Below are 21169 nucleotides of genomic sequence, written 5' to 3' on the forward strand. Positions count from 1 at the left end.
TCCTTATTCTGTGTATCAAAAATAATATCTTATGTAACGTATACATGCAGTGTTTCAGCCAGCTTTTGCTAGCATGGGGACACAGTGACCCATAGTAGGTCTTAATGGGGACCGGACAAATTAAATTTTGGGGGTACATGTAATGTATTTCAATAAAACAACACCGGTACATTGTCATTGTGTGTCATCATGACCTGGTACCTTGTGTTAAATAGGCAAGTCAGGTAGGTGCACGTAGGGTAAGTATATAATAGGCCACCGGTGTTGTGTCAAATTGTGCCCATGTGAAACTTTCAGTATCATTTAGTTTACTGCTACCACCTGGTATGTGCATAAACTGCAGGGTTTCCCCAAGTCACCAAAATGATTAGCCAACTCATTAGCCAAATCAAAAATCTTGTAGCCACTTTGAGCAACTTTTAAACAGTTTATGATCTCAAGTGCAGCAACAGCTTTCTCGGCATTCAGGAGTTCCTAATTTTACAAATCAAGATGTTTTGTATGTTCTTCATGATAGTTTTTACATTAAAGAAATATTTGTTTAGTTTTTATTACATTAATTATCTGTGTTTTTATGACATTGAAGGGATTGAAATACTTTTTCATTTCTAGTGGTAAACTTTTGCCACAAGAAATAAATAGGTGGCAATTCTAAAAATCAGGTAGCAATGTGAAGTGTATATTACCACAGATACAGAATACTTCTGCAGCATTGAGTCAGTGTTCACAGTATGACAACTTATCATACATATACACTACAAGTTCCTTATGTGGTTTTGTTAGCCACACACATACAAATTTTCCATGCAGAAGAAAGCATTTGGTAGCATAGCGATAGTGTAGATACAAGTATTGTGGTGTTGTGTCATAGTTGTGATCAAGCAGGCTCAATAGCATCTTCAGCATAAGTATTTTTCTTGAGACAAAAGGGTCAGGTCAAAATCCTTTAAACAAGACACAATGATATTGTTCAATTCATTTCCAAATGTTTTAAAGAGTAATAATAGTTTTAATGATAATGATAACATTGTAGCCCAGGAACATTTTCATTTGATATTTTGATGTCATCAAGAAATTTCTAGTGATGTTCACTATTACATCATTAAACTGGAGGAATCTACAGAAGTATTAATGTGATGATTTGAAATGGATATGCTTACTGCAACTACTGTTGACAATTTCCCTTTGCCATAACTGTTAATAAAATTTAATTTAAAACTGACAGTCAAGCTAAATGCCATTAAATTGGAAAGCACCAAGAAATTACCTTTTATCATAAGATTGTACCTATTAGACCTCCCTAGGTGGTTTCTTTTGAACCATAATTGTGTACTTAAGGGGTTTTCATTCCTGACATCACATAAGATGACCCAGATTTGACCTTTCAGAAAACCTCAAGTTTTTCTCCTTTTCCCTTGTATTCTGACTCTGTTTGTGAAAGTTTCCTTTGAAATAATGGTTTTTACTATCAAACTGAGTAATTGCAGGCCAAATTTTGATTCAAGCAAAGTAGGTAAAACTTTGACTAAAAAGGACGACCGGTACGCGGGACTCACAGAGGCAAAGCCAAGCCTCAGTGTATTCATGGTCGTTATACGTCCATGATGTATTGTAGCACGGTCCGTCCATGAGGGACTGAGGGACCTGATTGCAGTATCGAACAGCAACAATGTTTGCTTCACGTACCAGGGAATTTGTAACTTTGTAGAAAGGAGAGTAAAGTGTTTCAATACATTGTAACTTTGTAGGAAGGAGGGTAAATTGTTTCAACACCTTACAACATTTTATTGTAAGCTGTAGTTTTCTGTTGAGGAGACATCGTGACATGATTTCATGAGAAGAAAAAAACATAAGAGCGTGCAAAGACGTCAATATTTTGCCATTTTGTAACCAAGCAGAACAGAGCTATTTTATCGGCCGGCCATATCGAAAGCGGTACACTCAAAGAACTAGAGAGTGGCAGCGCGTATGTACAGTGGCCTCATTGAAATTCACTTGTCCGTCGGGCTGGGAGAATGTTGTTTTCACTTGCCCGGACTCAAAATTCACTTGTCACGGGCGTCGGGCGGCGAGAATTTTCGAGCCCTGATAGGATGAAGTCATCTGATAAGATTAGGTACACCGAAGTATAATAGGCCCAATCTTTATTTTGAAGCAATGGAGATTTTTCTAGGGGGCCTTGCACAGCTATTTGAGGCAACTGGACCCCCCTGGGTAATATCAATTTGTAAAATTGTCTGGTGTGGGCTAAATCTTCATTATGCAAAACAGAAGGAATTTCTCAGGGTGCCATTCCATATCTTTGTAGAGGAACTTGATCCCTTAAGTTTATGTTGATTTGTAAAATGGTTCTATTTAGGCCAAGCCTTCTTCAGTTTTGCCAATATTTGCATGATAAATGACATAAAAACATTCATTTATATTCAACTTATATAAAATATATGTTCCTTTTGTCATGAAAATACCAGCCTAGGTGATGTGTCTTTACCGATGACATTGCAATGCCATGGCTGTGAAGCCTGCATTAATGCTAATCTGACTTACCTAGAACTTTCCCTGCCCCTGCTGCCAGTTTCACGATACAGTATGCAAACGGCATAATAAGTGGCATCAGGTAGGTAGATGTGTCCAGTAAAAGCGGACTTTCCATGATTATGAGGTAGACGCGAAGTGCCTCGATTCCTGGTGGTGACGTTGGCAGATTGGGAATTAAATGTCTGCTGAGCTTGGAAGAGATCTGAAAAAGAAAATATACAATAATCAGTTGAACTTGAATTATATCAAATATCTCAGTTTAAGTGTCACTGACTTTGCATTTACCCTGAGACTGCACTGTAGTGAAAGTTGCACCACAGAAACTTTTTTTCTTTCTCAAGCTAAAGAGTGAAACTTGTATGAGTTTAAAGTCTACATGGACTTCTTATAAAGTAATTCATCGAGTTGCCTCACTTTATTCAATAGACTTGGTTGTGTTTTATTGGCCTATGAGTAATCTCAGAATCTGTGCTTTGATTTTTAACTTGAACAAGGCATGCGTCATGACAGCATTCTTTATCAGCACATCCTCTGATTGGAAACTTGTTTCTCTCTGACATTCGCCATGCTAGAAATGTTGACAATTTTAAACATGGTTTAAAGACTTTGCTTTTTGAGTCAGTGATACTTGTAATATTGGTAGTTTTAAATGTGTTTAGCACACTGAAATTCATGTGTAGTGTTTTTTAAAGAAATAACTGAACAATAATACAAGTGGCCATATGTTGGATCTTAATAACTTTACCAGTGAGATATCAAATCTAAACCCCATTGCCACCAAATTTTGTTAGAACTCTTTTCGTTTTCGGTTGCAAAGGCATGCTTCTAATGAAGCACGGTGGGTGACATTTTATAAATTCTTTCTCCACTAAACCTGGCATGATCTGATTGTTTGCAATAGAGTAGGACTGACCTGTGTACGGGGAATGGGGTGAAAATATATAAACTTGGACCTCTATAGAGGCAATCTGAACTTACAGTCAAACTATCAAAAGCTTGATCAGTTAAAGTGCCTGTGATCTCATCAGAATCTGCTTCTGCAATGATCTGTGTCACTTTCACCTAGGTGAACGTGTATTTGAGCTTTCGTTTAGCATTCAATTCTTCCCAAATGAATTCTTTAAAAGCAAGTGGTGCATTTTCTGACTGGAATGTAGATTTGGCATGTTGAGATAGAACTTAGCTCCAGGGACAGTGGTCACACTCTGGCACAAACATTTGCTAATGAGAGTGCTCAGTACTCAGAGATTTGCCACTGAGGGCGCTCTGTACTCAAAGATTTGCCACTGAGGGCGCTCTGTACTCACAATGTCTGTGATTTGAGGATTGTCCCTCTCTTGAAGTTTTTGGAAGGCACTGCGGACAGCATCAAGATCCACGCCATGGCAACGGCTGCTGCTGCCGTAGTGCTCATCATCCTCACTGTAACAGTAAGCATCACTAGCCAGCATAAACACGACACGCAAATATGGGAGATGCGAGCATGATGATGAAGAGTAGGTCAGTTGTAATGTCGCAGACATTGACCAAAAAAAAGGAGAAAGAAAAGAGAGAGATGATAAGGATGCTATGATAATGAAATGATGCTGGCTTGTTAGACTGCAAACAGGAGAACATTTATTGTAAAAGAACACGGGATCACAGGGCAGATGTCATTGAGACACAACACATCACAAACAGACAAAACTACACTGATATTTTTGCATAGCAACAAATGTATCTTGCTTGTGCCACAACAAGGCAAAATTAGCTTTTGCTTATGCTAGAATCTGGGGACATATTTTGAATTTTTTACAATACTTTGCTGATCTGCTGTTAGTGTAGACTTATTTCAAAGGCTGTTGGAATAAATGAAGTTTTCACTATCTCCTTTTTGTGAAAATCAAAGATTCAATTTTTCATAGAGTTATTATCAAGAAGTATAGCTGCCATTTTGAAATTCAAATATTGGTAAATTTTACACAGTTGTTTCTCTAATCCTAAACTTTGCATTGTGACCCCTGATTCCTATTCTTGTTAATAAAAAACAATACTTTAAAATTTCCTTCAGAATATCCTGAGCAAAAATCTAAAACCTATGCCGCCTTACATTCACAAAGGTTTAACAAAGGCATTTTTCTTTCCTGTTTTTATGACACCATGTTTCAGAAACTGTATTCATATTGATGATGGAATTGCGTATATATTCGGACAGAAGACAATTTTGAAGTGCTTTATGTTTTCAATAAATAACTTATGCTTTAGCATCTCTCTATTTGAAAAGAAAAGTCTTGTGTGGTTAGTATCACTGAAATGTGGAAGTGAGTGATAACACTAATTTCAGATTCATAAACGTAGAGTTTTCTTGTCAACAGAAATCTGCAACAGTTACAGAATTCCTTTGAATATTCATGTATAACCACAATCCATCAATCTAAAAAAATAACCCTTTTACTTCAATGGTTTGGCCTAACCCTATTGTTTCAATGCCAAGGCTGTCTCATCAAGCTGGTCATTGGAGTGGGAGTCAAGCTGCTGCACTGTACAAAAACTGAGATTAAGTTTGCCTGTTTTCTATCAAAGTCAAAAGGAAATGTTTGAGTTGTCAACTTAAGCTGAATATGATTAAAATAACACTGCATGTGAGTTATTTCATGCTTACAGTTACACAAGCTAAATATTGCAGATTATGATTTCCGATACTAGTCAACTGTTGCAATAAGCAGTCTGCTGTTGCATAACATACAGTAGTTGATATGGAATGCCAGCACGCAAGAGCACTTTTGTAAAGTACAGCAATGAAAGCCTTTTGTAAAATAAGTCAGAGACTGTACGGGGAAATATATATATATTTTTTCATTATCATAATGACTTTGAGATCAACTGCACTCAAAACTACACGCAGAAAAAAAAGTTGTCCTACCTGCATAGAAATGATGCGTTTAAGCACCCTGCGGAAGAAAATATTGATTCCAGTTTGCGTATTTGTTCTATGGACAGCTTCTTGTCTGGTGGGATAGCGAGTAAATCTTCTGTAAATTCTGTTGTCATGTGGAAAATTTCTTTATTTGGAAGAGCTTCCCTGAAATCCAGTGGCTTTGTATTATCCTGGAATGAAATGAGCCACGAGTTACAGTGGTTTGTGTTGAACTGTTGTCAATATGGGAACTAGACATACTGTCAGGTGTAACTATAGTCTAAGTGGTAATATCAGCTGATCAAAAAGAAATCAACTCTGGGAAAGTTGAAACATTGTCTGGAAGGAGGTCAGACACAGAAGACGTAATCAAAACAACAGCACAAGATCTGTAAAAACAATGCTAGCAATGATGCGTTCTGGGCAGTTGGCAGGATGTGTGTGGATGTGTGGTGTTGTTTTGACTACCCAAGGCCTCCTTCTAGACAATATTTTAACTTTCGCAGTGTTCTTTTTGATTGACTGATATTACTGCCTAGATGATAACCACACCTGACAGAGTGGGCAACTCCTCAATTTAGACGGTTTGTCTAGTTCCTGTATTGTCACCAGTTCAATGCAAACCACTGTAAACCAATAGCTATTATTCACCTGAAATATATGTACATGTATTTTCAAGGTTTCTACAAAAAGAATTGGTACAGACTCAAAAGCTTTAATATTACCTTACAAAATGCTAACTGAGCAAAGCAGTGATCGCCTCCTGTGTAAATCCTTCGTACAAAACACTTTTTTTCTTCCGGTACCTCTACTGATTCATTCAGTCCTCTCCATGCACTATTCCCATACGGAAACCAAATGCCCACCACTGGTGTTGGCGTTACTTTGCGATATGTGCTACTGTTTCCTAGCTGTCCGTTTGCCCCGAGTCCAAATGCATAGACGCGCCCCACAGAGGGAATGTAGGCAAGTGTGTGACGCCTAGTGGGAAAAAACACACATTGCTTATCTTCGTTTCAGGAAAAAAATCCATCTTTCACCGAGGACATTATAGTTCACAACTAAAGGTCAAATTTTGCTATAGGTAAGCAAGATACCAGATTAACTTGCAACTCAAACAGTCTTTGACAACAAAATGTTTCCTTTTAATTTGATAGATCATCTCTTCAATGCCCATAAGAACTCAGAATATAGGATGGGAATTTTGAAATACCATTGCTCTCATATTTGGAGATGTCATCGGTAGAAAAACTCAAAGACTCAATGCGGTAAAAAAGTGTTCACTATTTGTATTCACTATTTTACTAAATATGTTCACTACAGCACTGAAAAGACTGTGTAGAAGATTCTATAATACCAGAAAAATTAAGCTGGAATCATGGCATTTGCTTTACTATTAGACTAACTATTTGAAATTGTTTCTGACAAGAAAATCTGGTCCCTTTGAATTCCGTTTATTAAGGGTCTTGTAATGTTTGAACTATGTCAACTCTTACCTTCCGCATGCTACCTGAGTAACCCTACTTCCCATCAATTCAAACACTTTTCTTGGATTCTCTTCATCGTGATTGGATCCATGCCCTAGCTGCCCATGGCTGCCGCAGCCAAATGAGAAAACTCCTCCTTCCTGAAAGAAATAACAAACGCATACACACAGCCACTCCTACGTTAAATTGTACCAAAAATACCCAGTACTGACAGTTTCATCACTAATAAAGTGACAAAGGGACAAACAGTGGTAGAAAGCGTTGAAAATACCAGATGGTAATCCTGCATTTGCTTTCTATATCAAATTGAAAATTTTCAAGCACAGCTTAGAAAAAATACCGCAATTATACGGTGTCGCTCAAATTTGATCAGAATTGGTATATACCAGTATGGTTACCAAAGATCAACAATAAATATTGTTTCTATCTGTTCAGTGCACGAAAATTCCACGTTAATGTTATGACAATGATTTCTGCACAGTACAACCAGAAAAACAACAAGAAATATTTAAACCAGAAAAAAGAGAATGACAAAAGTAAATAAGGTCTGAAACTTTAGGTACTGGATGTCAACTTAAGCAACATGCACAGCACTACAGCTAGCCCCTCTTAGTTTGAGCAGATACAGTCTTCCTCCCCCCCCCCCCCCCCCCCCTACTGTCTATGGTTTGAGCAGGTCTGTTAATATGTAACAGTCCATAAACAATGACAGGAAATGACTCAAGCCTGTTTCAGTCACTGGCATGCCATCACTCCTGCACATTTCCAGGATTTCCCTTTTTCTTACCTCATTTGCACATTTTTGACATTGACATATTCATTTGAACAAATTCACATCTCAACCCCTGCACCTACCTGTACACCAAATACTGAGATGGTAGGTTTGGCGGTATGGGAGCCTTCGTGTGTGACAGACATACATCCACACATACATTCCCACAAACATACAGACATACAGACGCCACCGACTCATCATATAAGCTCTTTTTGGTATTTACATACAAAACCAAATATGAGCTAAAAATCACCCAAAACCACCACACTGCATGTCAACACTTTGCATGTCTGATAGAAAGGTGGCATGAAATGTAGGAAAACACTTCCTGTCAGTAAAACTAATTTTCCGTCCATAACACTGCCATTACTACCGGTAAGTGCTCCAACTGGCATCAATCCATTACTTTCCACTGTTCAGTACATGTACCTACCTTTGTTAATGCTACTGTGAATTCCTCACCACATGATATGTACACTATCATTTGAGATCGCAAACTTTTCAGCAGCACTGGAAAATATCGGTCTGTGAAAAAAAAAGAGACCATTGTTGCCAAGATGTGTAATTCACATATTTCTACAGACATTGACACCAGCAGAATCTTCATTCATTGAGGCAGTATGTGCCTCGAAATTGAAAAACGTTTGCTCAAACATTCCCCTTGGAACTTTCAACCATTCTTGTTCAAAATAAAGGATAAAAGTCAGGGGTCACAACGCAAATGTCGTTACTACAGAAACAAATTACCTAACATTTACAGATATTTGAAATTCAAAATGGCCGCTATTCCTGTTTTAACTCTACGGGGAAAATTAAATCATTGACTATCACAAAAATACGCCAATAAAACTTTATTTACTTAATGAGCTTCAAAATGAGCCCCTAACTAGTGCTAGACCAAAAATGTACTGTAAAAATTTGAGAGTCAAATCATTTGTCCCTGAGGCGCATTCAACTTTAAGAAGCTATGCTAGTTTTTATAAACTTGTGCAAATATATGGCATACGATCAAAAGTGAAAGTCAATAAAAATGTGAAGTACCCCACTTAAACAAAAAATTATTCAAAAATAGAATTTATTCCTCACATCAGAGGATGACCTTGGTGTGGAAATCTTTTATGATTTGAGATATCATCATTATTAATTATCCATTTTTTAAATGACCAATAGTAGTCAACGGAAATGTTATGTAGTTTCTTTCCTTCAATGCAGTATCAATGTCTTCTCACCACTGTTACCAAGGACCTTATGGAATGGAATTTGTACATAACATTGCAATTATATTGCGTATACCAGCACTTTTGCTAATATTTAGGGCATACATCTGTCTGGCACTAATGCAAGTCCACTGCCTTTTAAAATTCCTATCAAATTTGATACGTTTACTAGGAGAAACAGAAAGGGGAGAATGGATTCACAGGGCTAGAGTTGCCAGGTGTCCATACATGTAGTTTGACCACTTCTCAATCTTTTCATCAGACAAATCTGTGAACTTGTTAAACAAACATGTAACTCTAGTATATCTAATGATGTTAAATCTTCCACAAGTTGCTAGTCAGCCTGCAAGCCTGCCGTCTCAATTTTTCTACAGTGGAGCTTTTTATTGACAATTTTTGTCATCATTATCCCAACATTTTGGAGAGTGCTTCCACGATTACAAAAGGTGGTAAGGTGCCATCATTCTTGATGGGTAAGTTTACCTTTCTGATCACTGAGTCCAAGTTGACCTGATGAATTTTTACCCCATCCATACACAGATCCAGACACAGTTAGTGCAAAGCTGTGTGCGCCACCACAGGCTATCTGTCTGATTGGAAGACCTTGTAACGATGTCAACGGAGTCGGCCTATCAGTGGACTTGGGTGCACTTGAACTCAATCCAAGCTGTCCGCTGTCGTTGGAACCCCAAACGTAGATCTGGCTCTCTGTAACAGACAAGATGATGTATAACATACAGTTGATCCTCCTCACCCCTTATTGCCAATGAGCAGGTCCACACTCACCATTGATAACAATGGGTTTGGGCAAAACCATGGTGGCAAAAGGGTTAAATTTATTTGGCGATGATAAGGCCATGACCTAAGGTCAAAATATTTTTGACATTCAGCACTGAGGGAGTGATTTATGAGATCTGATGCAGAAATATATTGGTAGGGCAGGTGATCTCTGATTTTTGTGATAATTTGTGATCATGACGCTGCACTTTTTGATAGGTAGAACTTTCTAGACACACAGTAAATTCTTTCCATGATATATTCTACAGTATATATTGATCTCGTGAACACGGACTGAAGTATGTTAACTGTGATGTATTGAATTAGAAAAGAGAAAATGTGTAAATGGTTGAATCATGCCAATCCTGATAATTAAACGTTACCTGACGGCAGCATTTATGGTTACAAGACAGAAATGGTTGCACCACTTTCTCATATCAAACTCAATGGTCTTGCGTTTGTAATGACTAAATTTTGCTCGTAATCTATTACACTATTTTCTCCTTTTGTAAACATGTACCAGACTATCCCTTTTCACTTTGATTTATCACACTTCAGATTTAGCATTCTGAATTTGACCCACAACTGCTGGTCAAAGACTTTAAGTATACTGTAAGATTTTATGCTCAAAGGCTACCAATGAAAGCACAACACAACTAATAATACATCCATGAATGATTTTTCTCCTATCTTGTTCTTTAAATTTGTGCAAATTTGAGGTCATAAAATATTGTGTTTATCTTACCACTGGTCAGTGCCATAGAGTGATGAGCACCACATGCAACTTGGATTACGTGGACATTTGCCAGGGATTTCAACAACCTGTCACAAAGAACAAAGAAACTCTGCCAGCTCTGTTTTTATACAGTGTGAACAACCAATTGCAGTGTGCTATTGGCATGTAAATGTAAAGTTCAGTTTAAAACAAAAGAGTCAATTGGTCAAGGCAGCCTGTTGAATACATATGCAGCGAATCAAACTCGCAGTTCTTCCTACAGCATTGATGATAACACTTTTACAAATATTGAGAAAAAAGCTTCAGTGACCAAAGTATTGATATAAAACAACTGTTGCCTACTTAGATTAAACATAAACATTCAAATCCTTTCTCAGTCTCACGTAGGACTCCTTAGTTATGTCTTCTATTATGAATCTTCAAAAAACTACCCTGGTAGCTAGTTCACAAAAATCTCACTGGTTTATGATTCAGTATGTTTCTGACAGTCCAGCTCCGAGGCTGCTGTTATCACAAACTCCACTCTATACGCCTATACTCCCCTGTTATTATAGTCTGAAGACCCGACTGCACCACTGTAAGCAATGGGTCACCAAATTGTTGTGATAAATAGGGAGAATGAAGTGAGGCTTGCCAATACAAAGAGAACATTAATGCTAGTTGAACAATCAGGAGCAGGTGTTCCATGCCTGATCCATTACAGAAACTCACAGAGCATGTCATCCATGATGAAGAGCACATTGTTCACCACTCAACTCAGAAAAGTTTGTTTTCACAAAAAAGAACTCACACCTTACAGTAAAACAAATTTCTTAAAAACATTAGCCATAAAAATCTTTCTTCAGTAACCTACATTTGTGAAAATGTAAGAACATGGTGATTTTGAATTTTTGTAACTCCGCTGATTTGTTTCACCTGGATGTATAGAAACACACCATACCTTGGTGTTGGCTTTGGCTGTCTGTCATCAGTTCCTCTACCACACTGTCCATGCACATCCTGACCCCAGCTGAACACCTGGTCTTTGTCATTGATGACCAATGTGTGAGCATCCCCACAGCTCACACTGACAATGCGGTGGATTTCTAGGGCATGAACTTGACCTGCAGAAAGTAAACAACTAATCGTTAACAAAAGTCTGTATGAGATAGTCTCCTACAATTTTGGGCAACAGAATAGGGAAAAGATTCTCCATTGAGAATTCACAGATAAATGTTTTGTTTGGCATGATGTTTTTACCATGAGCAAAAACACAACCTTTTTCATATCACGATTTTCTATTAGAGTTAATTTGATAGGTCAGATGAAATTTTTTCCCCAGTTTATGGTTTTTAATATGTAACTCTGCAGTAATTTATTTATTCAGTGCATGAAAATCCATTTATAGACATATTGATTTAGAGAAATAAGATCAAATGAAATAAAATGAAAATATATATCTTTTAATTGATTATAGCGGAATACATTAAGAGTATAATAATTATACTCTTAATGTATTCCGCTATAATTATTAATTCAATACTTTTGTAATACTATTATAACATCCACAGCAGTGGGTATTTTTTATAAATGCAGGTACAGTAAATTGGGATACAATCTGCAATCACTGACCAAAAAGGACAAAATTACTAAATTTGCACCTATCTATATTTGTATCTTTTTAGTAAATTTGAGAAGTCAACTCCATTTTTTTTCAGAACCGTAATACACGCTGAAAGAAAAGTTGACAAAATAGATCTGCATACCTAAATAAAGTTGGGGAAACTAAACATTGACAATAATGTAACTTTGTATGTCTACCTCATTTGGACGACATCAAAAACATCAAATCAGCAACAATGGTCCTTTGTGTATGTATTATAAAAGTCTAGGGTCATGTGCCTTGAGGACAGATATGTAGGAGTGGAATATTTACATAACTTTCTTATTTGCTGCTTGTGTAGACTTGTTTTGACGCCTGTTGAGTAAGCAAAGTTTTCACTATCTCCTATTTGTGAAAATTACAAATCTAATTTTTTCTACCGAAACAAAACAATGTAGTGACAATTTCAAATTGTATGGGCTAATTCAAGCTTATTTGTTTCCCTAATCCTAAATTTGCAAGTAACCCCTGATTATTATTCTTGATTACGAAAAAGAGAACGGTTCGAAATTTCCTTGAGGAAAGTTTCGGCAAAAGTTTAAAACTATCTATAGAATATGAATTGCAGAATATATTGGATAAGTTTTCTTGAATACATTTTATAGGTAAGAATATATTGGACAGCCACTATTGAATACTCAGTAGATACCAACAGAACATATTTTGGGGTAAGAACATATTTAATTGTTACTGGTACCAATAAAAATATCTACGGTACAAAGTTTGTTTTGGAAAGCAGAGTTGAAATGTGAGACTAGTTTGAACCACAACTTTTTTATACAGTGGATGCATCTGAGTATGGTATGACGCAAAGAGTATCTGGAAGTTCTACGTTTCACACAGTACAACAGAAAATAGGCTAAACTGTCACAATGAATCACGTTTGTGAACTTTTATACTCTCAACATCCTTCTGATCACACGTAAATGACATTTTACTGTCTTGGGTGAAGGCTATGAAGACCTCAAGCATTGTGTATTAGAAAGAAAGCTAGATCAATAACAATCAATGGAAATTGCTGTGTCATTAACAATGGACACTGACGCAATTACTGAACAATTAAATGCCAGTATATTAAAACAATTTTCTTTATCGAGGTTAATCTTCTTCACTATTATTTGTTTTTGTCCTAGACATGGACTTTCACACCACTTTGGTGTAAACTTGTGATTCTATAACAGTGCATGACATCGTGATTAAATCAGTTTTTGACATCAACTTGCATCTTCATCTTACAGGTTGAAGTTTGCCATATACTAGTAGGCTACACGATTAACCCTTTGAGTGCTGTAATTTTTCCCTCTAAAATTTTACTGCCTCATTTTGCCAATTTTTATGAATTTTTCTGAAATTTTTTGGTAATTTTGGACCAAATGGATATCGTATGTTATTGGCTATAGATTTTTATCCAAACGTTGGCAAAAAATCTGAGAAAAATTGACTAGATTATATGTTGTAAATGGGAGAAAAATTGACGTTGGCGCTCAAAGGGTTAAAAGTTCAGTATTCATTGCTAAATGTTTGAAAAAAGTCACAATGTTGTGGGTCTGGGTCAATTTTACATTCAAGTTATCCACTCTCCGTACACTCCAAGCAGCTGGAATGTACTAGCAACCGGTATTACCCTATCAAATGACTTTGTAATGATACACTGGTATTTGGTTGGCTGAGCCAGTTGACCAATGGGCACCCAGGATTAGTGAAACTCACATTCCAAGTGCGATGACATAAACTGCTGGTATAGCAAAAATAACTATAGACTTGATGGTGATTCAGCAACTTTTGAACCAACAGAGGTGAACAGCACAAATTCACAGATTTCAAATAACAAAAGAATTTTGTAGATGTGGCACATTTGTCAAAGCAAACCTTTATGTTGAACTTATTCTGGACTGTAACGAGCAACCACGGTTTATGTAAACATTTGGGGTGATTGAAGATTAGCGGACACTCTTTTAGTTGCCAAGTAAAATTTTCTTTTGGGCTCTAAAGTGATGGTATCAGTGGACTCCTTAGGTTACTAACAATTTTTTAAAAAAATTTTGTGTCCACTAATCTTCAGTCTTGACAAAAATTTAAAATGCATGTTTGTAAGGATGAAAGCAACAAACTGTTGCAATATTGGTGACCCAGTTCTTTCCAATGTCCCTTCACACAGCTGAGAATATGAAATTTTTAAGAAGTTTGGGGTGAAGTCAGTGTTGTTTTTTTATGTCTTTGGCTGCAAAGAATGATTTATACAGACAATGAGAAACGAGTAGAGTATAACATTACTTGGATTGTTCTTGAGGGTTTGTAGCATGCTGGAACACAAATTGACTTACAGTGTCCTTGTAAGGCTCAAATCATGTTTTATCAACTACCTCTTTCAGCATACCACTAAGGTAATAAAGAATTGATGCAGGTATTGCCTACAGACAGATTTTACCCTGTCTTTAATGCCTTTAATCGAATGCAAGTCGGAAAACAAATATGCATACAAAACTGTTTTAGGCCTGTCGCTAAGTTATAATTGTGTTCAGCTTATCCTTTGACCATTAGAAAGCCTACGCTTTCTCATCCACGGGATCCAAACAGCACAATATTCGTCTATAAGTTTATATGAGAAATATTGTAAAGAGTTTGTGGGAAAGTTTTTGTAACTATGTGTACATTAATCCAAGACCCTCGACAAAAGCGTTTTTTCTCGAGGGTCAATGGCTCAATATACCGGTAGAGTCTTTCTTTCTACCTCCATGGTGATCGAAATGATTATGGGGCTTCTGTCTTACCATGGACGTAAAATAATCTTAAACTTTACTGCGCATTTTGCGCAAATTAGTGTACTATGGGTTTTTAAAATGTGGGCGTCATTTGCAGCATAGGCACTTGAATCACTGCAATATATATAGAATACCATGTATATATACACGCAAGAATTTATTTCTATTACATGAACAGAGCGTGACTCAACACCAGATTCGGCTTGTGATCATGACTGAGTGCGCACGTCGATTTCGTAAGCGCTTTACGCTTCTGATGTGTACCTGGTTCGTTGGCGTGACTATCTTGTCCTAGCTGAGAGTCTTCATTGGATCCACAGGTGAAGACAGAACCGTCCTTCAGGACAACAACACTGTGATGTAACCCACAACCAATGTCGACAGCGTCCTGCTTGAAGAACGTATGTTCGGTTGGAACGACGACTTTGCCCTCATCGCTTGTATTTGCCCCTAAGCCAAGCTGACCGAAACTTGATGCTCCCCAACACTGTAGAGGCATGTTTCAGCAAACGGTGGCGGCTAGGCCCGCCTGGAGACGCCGAAACACAAATATTGCAGATTGTTATTTTTTGGTCCTTCTGGTTAGTCGTTGCTACATCATACAAGTGTGAGGCGGAAGTGACGAAAACTTGCCGTTTCTCTTCGCTTGTCCTGTTCTACTGACATCTGACTTCGTTCGTGTCTTCGCACAGTAGGATTAGGTACCATCTAATAGCTTAGTAGCAAAGGACTGGTCCATAGCACCGTTTAGATTATAGTTTTGTTTTCACGTTACAAGCGTTCTGGAAGTTTCTCTTTGAGTCTGTCAGCCTCAACTGTGATGAGCGCCAGCAACACACAGTTTCAAAATCTGGACTAGTGATGGCGCTGTAACTAATGATCGAATGAACTGCTGAATTCAGTACGTGGAATACAGTCTCGTGGCCCCTGCTGTTTTGTAATCTACAATTCCCTGTCTGGCATTACAAAAAATGAAAAAAATATTAGCGTTAATGGACCCTCTTCCATTTTATGTATTCTTGATTGTTCATATTGAAATATTTTATAGAAGTACGGTGGTTACAAGTGAATTGTGTGCAAGAAATTGGATTTTGGAATTTCACAGATGAAGTTGATTCATTATACATGGTAGCTGTGATTCACTGATATCGCAGCGGTGCTACAAGCGGCTAACGAACGCGCTCGGGACAAGGGTCACCGACAGTAATATTTGTATATAATTTTTACAGTAGGCAAGATAAAGAGTGTTGCTCTCACATTTACTGAACAATTTTCAAGATAAAATGCAGCAGGTTTTTTATCGTTTTTGTGAATCATATAAAATCATGACAATAAGTGATGAATTACTATCAATTATTAATAATAAATCTGAAATACATAGTAGATCCCAGTATGTGAAAATTGAAGTTGTATTGTATTTGAAATGTGTGTGTGTGTGTGTGTGTGTGTGTGTGTGTGTGTGGCAAGAAAATCTTCAAGGTCTTACGTTTTCGAAAATCCAAAATTTAATTTTTCCCACACAGTTAACACGAGAATAGCTGCCATTTTTAATTTACAATATTGCTAAATTTTGGGTAATTTTCTTTCTCTAGTTCCAAACCTTGCACGTTGACCCCTGGTTTTATTGTTGATTTTGTAAAAGAGTGTTTAAAAGCGTAATTTTAGGAAATTTTGTGCAATTTAAAGTTTTCGTCTTTCTCTTACGAGGTGAATACTACCTTTAAATTTTAGGTCTGATGCAGGTATCATTTGCGGGTGCATCCAGTCAGTGATTTCAACGTCATCTACGTGTATAGCAGTACTGCCGCTGTGTTTCGAGATCAGGACATTCAATATTTCCGATTCATGGTTCAATTTGGAAATAAAAAAGGATATGGACAGTGCCCATTCAAAAGTTCCACTTTCTCGTTCGTGTTGGTGGCTACCCTGGCACCTGGTCTAACTTCAACTTCAAGTTGACTCGCGAGTGTTCTTGGATTTTGTGAACTCAACAGGCGTTTAGTGTTCTCCTATACAATGACAATGTACCTGCAAATATTAATATTTATTGAATTTGTGAGTGCACATATCCTTTGGGCCGGGTGTCTGTAATTGTTCACTGAATTCTGAGTTTAGACGTGGATACTATGCGAGATCTTGGCGTTGAAAAGTCTTCATCTCTGTATTAAGCACAGGAACACATGTGTCTGAGGTACAGAAACCGATCGTGTGCTGATCGAGTCTCACTCATCGTACGTGTAGCCACAATTACCCTACCGGGACGGCATGCCAATCATCACTTGTTTGGACCTGGAGTATTCCTGATTATTCTTCCCTGCCTTTCACGAAAACATTTTAAGTTGTCCAAAAGAGCGAACTAGTATATATTCTCAGATACACCATGAAACTGAGTTACAGAGAACGTGAGAATAAAACGAATTTGCCGTTGAGTCGTTGTCAACACTCTTTAAACATGATTTTAAGTGTTGGCCAGTTTGCTTGTGCTCATAGATGCCATATTTTTTTCACAGTTTTGATTTGTACTTCAGACGACGGCAAGAATTATAGAGAAGACATAAAAGGACATCAAGCTAGTGAAGGCGACGATCGAGGCGATACTTCTGGCAAATCTCTCATCAAATTTTAATCAGATTGCTCATTATTTATTTATTTATTTATTTGTTTATTTATTTATTTATTTATTTATTTATTTATTTACACTTTTAATGAGCGGCCGAGTTACTAAATGAGTACTTTTCATCCGGGCTCAATAAATACAACAATCTTAATAATGGCAGAAGTACATATAAGACAATAAAGTCGTTCACAAAGGAAAATTCGTTAAAGAAATTCAGTTGTTTGATAAACTCTCTTAGCTTCACCTTATACTGTATAATATTAGGCGCATGTCTTATGTCGTTTGGCAGAGAATTCCAGTTTTGTAGCAAGGTAATGAAAACTCCGTTGCCAGTATTTAAAACTGACTTTGGAATACAACAGTCTTGACGAGAAGAAGAACGTCTTTGATAAGGATGAACATCACTCTGAAATACAAAGAACTTACACAGATATTTTGGTGCATTTCCAGTCATACACTTAAATGTTAGCACTCCCATGAAGTAATATTCTTTGTCTACTGGACAGAACATTTAACCGAGAAAATAACTCAAGAGAACTCAGAAGGATAGTCGTAAGGTAATACAAACAGAATACGTAAAGCTCTCTTTTGTAAAATGAAAACTTTGTTGAGATTTGTTCTGTTGTGTTTCCCCACACAACACAACAATAGTCAAGCGTACTCTGTAAAAGACCATTATATAAAATGATGTGGTGGCTCATTGGAATAAATGTGCGTAATCTTAACAATTAACAGATAAATTCTCCTACTCAAAGTCTTACAAAGGATATCTATGTGTTCATTCCATGATAAACATTCATCAACAGTTACTCCCAAGATTTTTCCACTATATCTACGGGGAATTTCAATTCCATTAACATGTACATGTTTGTCTCTTTTAGACGATTTAACTTGAAAGTAAAAGTTACCAGAAGACACTTTTTTTTACATTTATACTCATTGAGTTTGCCGTAATCCAATTAGAAATTGGTGAAATGGCATCATTCATTCTATCATTAACAAAGTCAATAGATTGACCACTTGCAAGCAGAGTTTGGTCATCTGCATACATGTGTAAGCTTGAAGAATCAAAGCATAAAGATAGATTATTGATAAAGTGCATAAATAACAATGGACCCGGGATTGAACCTAGGGAACACGAGTAGTTATATTACGCCTCTCTGACAAACACCCTAAATAACTAACAATTTGCTGTCGAGAAGAGAGGTAAGATATAAACTAGGCAACAACGTAATCTGCTAAACCATAACAAGACAGTTTCCTTAATATTGTCGCTCAGCGCTCTAAGTCAGACTCAAATTTACATCATAGTTCCATCATTAGTTTTTATTTTATTACCATCATCGATGGTGTGTGGGTGAAACTGTAAAAATCGTATGTGAATGGTCAGACCACAATTTCTATACCTGTCGTCAGCAGCCGATGACGCGCATTGCCTTGTTAATGTTTAATCATTCGTGTTGCAACATGGCAGAATATCGACGGCGCAAATACTGCGATCTAATTGGTGGAGACATGGAAATAACCGTGTTATATTCGCAATTATATCATACCAGTGTATTGATGGCGCAAATACAGCGATCTGATTAGTCGAGACGCGATATACCACGGCAGGCATGCGCGCTAGCTCTAAGCTTGAGAAAAATCCCTTTTATGACGTTCCACGCCAGAATTTCAATATACTGTTATGATATAATAGCAATAAATCACACCCAGCGACGGTATACACGGTTGGAATAGGCACGAGCTCTCAGCTAGAGAAAAATCCCCTTTTTCAAGTTTCACCCCAGAATTTCAATTTCATATTATGATATAATAGTAATCAACCACCTCAGCAATGGGTATACCATGAGATTTTGACCAGTTCACTCTATAATTGCGCTTGCTATCGCTCGTGAACTGGTCAAATCTCGTGGTATACCGTCGCTGGGTGTGGTATTCTTTACTACACTCAGTGTGACAGTTTTCGGACGACCTAAATTTTCGGATAATGACATGCTGTTCGTTGTACTCACTTCACTCTGTATTGATAGCGTTTTACAAGTCATGTTACCGCATATTAAGTCAGGTGACGCTTGGCAAAGTTAACACACCGTACGATTTAAGGTGTCGAAAGCAACACACAGAAACAGCCCATGTCCGATATGTAAGCACCATACACGTCGAAAAATAGTTGCGTCGTCCATTGATTGAACGTAACTAATTTATCACGAAATTTTTACAAACAGTTTTCTAAACACATCGAAATTGGAAATCGGGGTTTGAAGTTTCAAAATATCAATATTTTGTAATCACATTCCAAATACGACGTCCGATTACTACGATAGCAGTCCGATTACTACGCACTCAACATTCGGTCAAAAATTTGGCAACTTTGACCCCCTAAATACCACTTCCGTCCTGTTAACAGTTTGAGGATAAACACAATAAAGTTTCAAAAGGTATGATAATAAGATTTCGTAGTGCTCGTCATTTATGAAACGGCTCTGGGCGAAATTCACTACCCTGTCCGAAAACTCACACTGAGTGTATACGGCTAGTTTTCAATCGGATTCGAACCCACAACATACGGCATCAGTCGCCTAGCTGAGAGGCCTTAGACAGAACCGCTCGGCTAAATCTCAATCACGTGATCAGGACAAGCGATCCACGGCATTGATGTTAATACCAAGTGACGGGAAAACAACGTGTGGCGCCAGATGCTGCCCAATCTAAATAAAAAAGTTGATACATATTAAACAAAAAATAAACAAACATAATTACATACCCCAAAATCATGAAAAAGGAAAGGAGAATTTAAAAAAGAGAGGCAAAAGACAAACAAGAGAACAAAAAAACAAACAAATAAACTCAAAAAACCTAACAATTAAACAGACTTAAACTGCACTATCGAGTAGCGGGATACGACTCCAGTGTCAGTCCATTCAGTCTAAAACTGAAGGGATTGTGTGAGGAGAGATTGTGATTTGTCTTTGAACCACCGAAAACCTTGCAAGCAACCCGCGGAGTCATTCTAGCACATCCATAGGTTAATGAGACATTATTTGTGTTGCTTTTTCCTCTTATGATCAAGAATTATGAATATCAGTGAATTATGAATATGAATAACACAGATAATAAAATCTTCTTTTACAAACAATGTCGTCCATTTTGAGTAATGTAAATACCTTCTTGAAAACCATTGTTATTATAATACACTCATTATGTACGCTGTGTAGTAACTTTCGCTGTAGATTGAACATGTGTAACTTATACACTTTTGCACATGATTATGAACCAGTAAGGGTTTCCAGAGGGTTGTTTACATAAGCAGATTACAGTGTGTAAAATATGATGTTATTAATCATAACCATAATTTATTAATAATCATTATAATATCAATGGCGTTTCTAGGTATTTACACAAAATAGACGACGATTTTGTAAAAAGTTTTATTATTGTAACATTCATATTCATAATTTATTAATATTCATAAGTGGTTTTTGATCATAACAGGAGAAGTAACACAGATAATGTCTAATAATCTGGGGCACATGTAGGCCTGTATGTATATGCAGTGCTACGGTAGTGTCCCTATCCGTGTCTATGTTGCATCATCGTCTGATTTGTTGCGCAGACCGCGCCCCCCGGCGGCTGGCGTCGCCCTCAATCGTCGAGAAATGTGTACAGCGCCATCCCGAGACGAGAATCTCAAACCTCAAACACGGTTCGACCTCATTAGCATG

At 37.2% G+C, this 21169-nt stretch overlaps 1 protein-coding gene across 2 annotated transcripts in view; it reads right to left on the bottom strand.

Moving 5' to 3' along the window:
- The window catches only part of LOC139123111 (probable E3 ubiquitin-protein ligase HERC4), a 30489-nt gene extending 14833 nt beyond the window's left edge, over positions 1–15656 (bottom strand). The window contains exons 1-10 of one of the 2 annotated variants that reach the window (XM_070689123.1): positions 15092–15656; positions 11364–11526; positions 10433–10509; positions 9394–9618; positions 8127–8218; positions 6928–7058; positions 6157–6412; positions 5438–5622; positions 3843–3957; positions 2545–2737 (exon numbers count right to left, since the gene is read on the bottom strand). In XM_070689123.1, the coding sequence (XP_070545224.1) occupies positions 2545–2737; positions 3843–3957; positions 5438–5622; positions 6157–6412; positions 6928–7058; positions 8127–8218; positions 9394–9618; positions 10433–10509; positions 11364–11526; positions 15092–15326 (1672 nt within the window). In that variant the 5' untranslated portion in view covers positions 15327–15656. Of the gene's footprint in view, positions 1–2544; positions 2738–3842; positions 3976–5437; positions 5623–6156; positions 6413–6927; positions 7059–8126; positions 8219–9393; positions 9619–10432; positions 10510–11363; positions 11527–15091 lie in introns of both variants that reach the window. The other variant, XM_070689122.1, reaches the window with a different exon arrangement.
- Positions 15657–21169: the final 5513 nt, after the last annotated feature.

This window comes from Ptychodera flava, chromosome 22, assembly GCF_041260155.1.
Source record: "Ptychodera flava strain L36383 chromosome 22, AS_Pfla_20210202, whole genome shotgun sequence".
In the NCBI taxonomy this organism is placed as follows: Eukaryota; Metazoa; Hemichordata; class Enteropneusta; family Ptychoderidae; genus Ptychodera; species Ptychodera flava.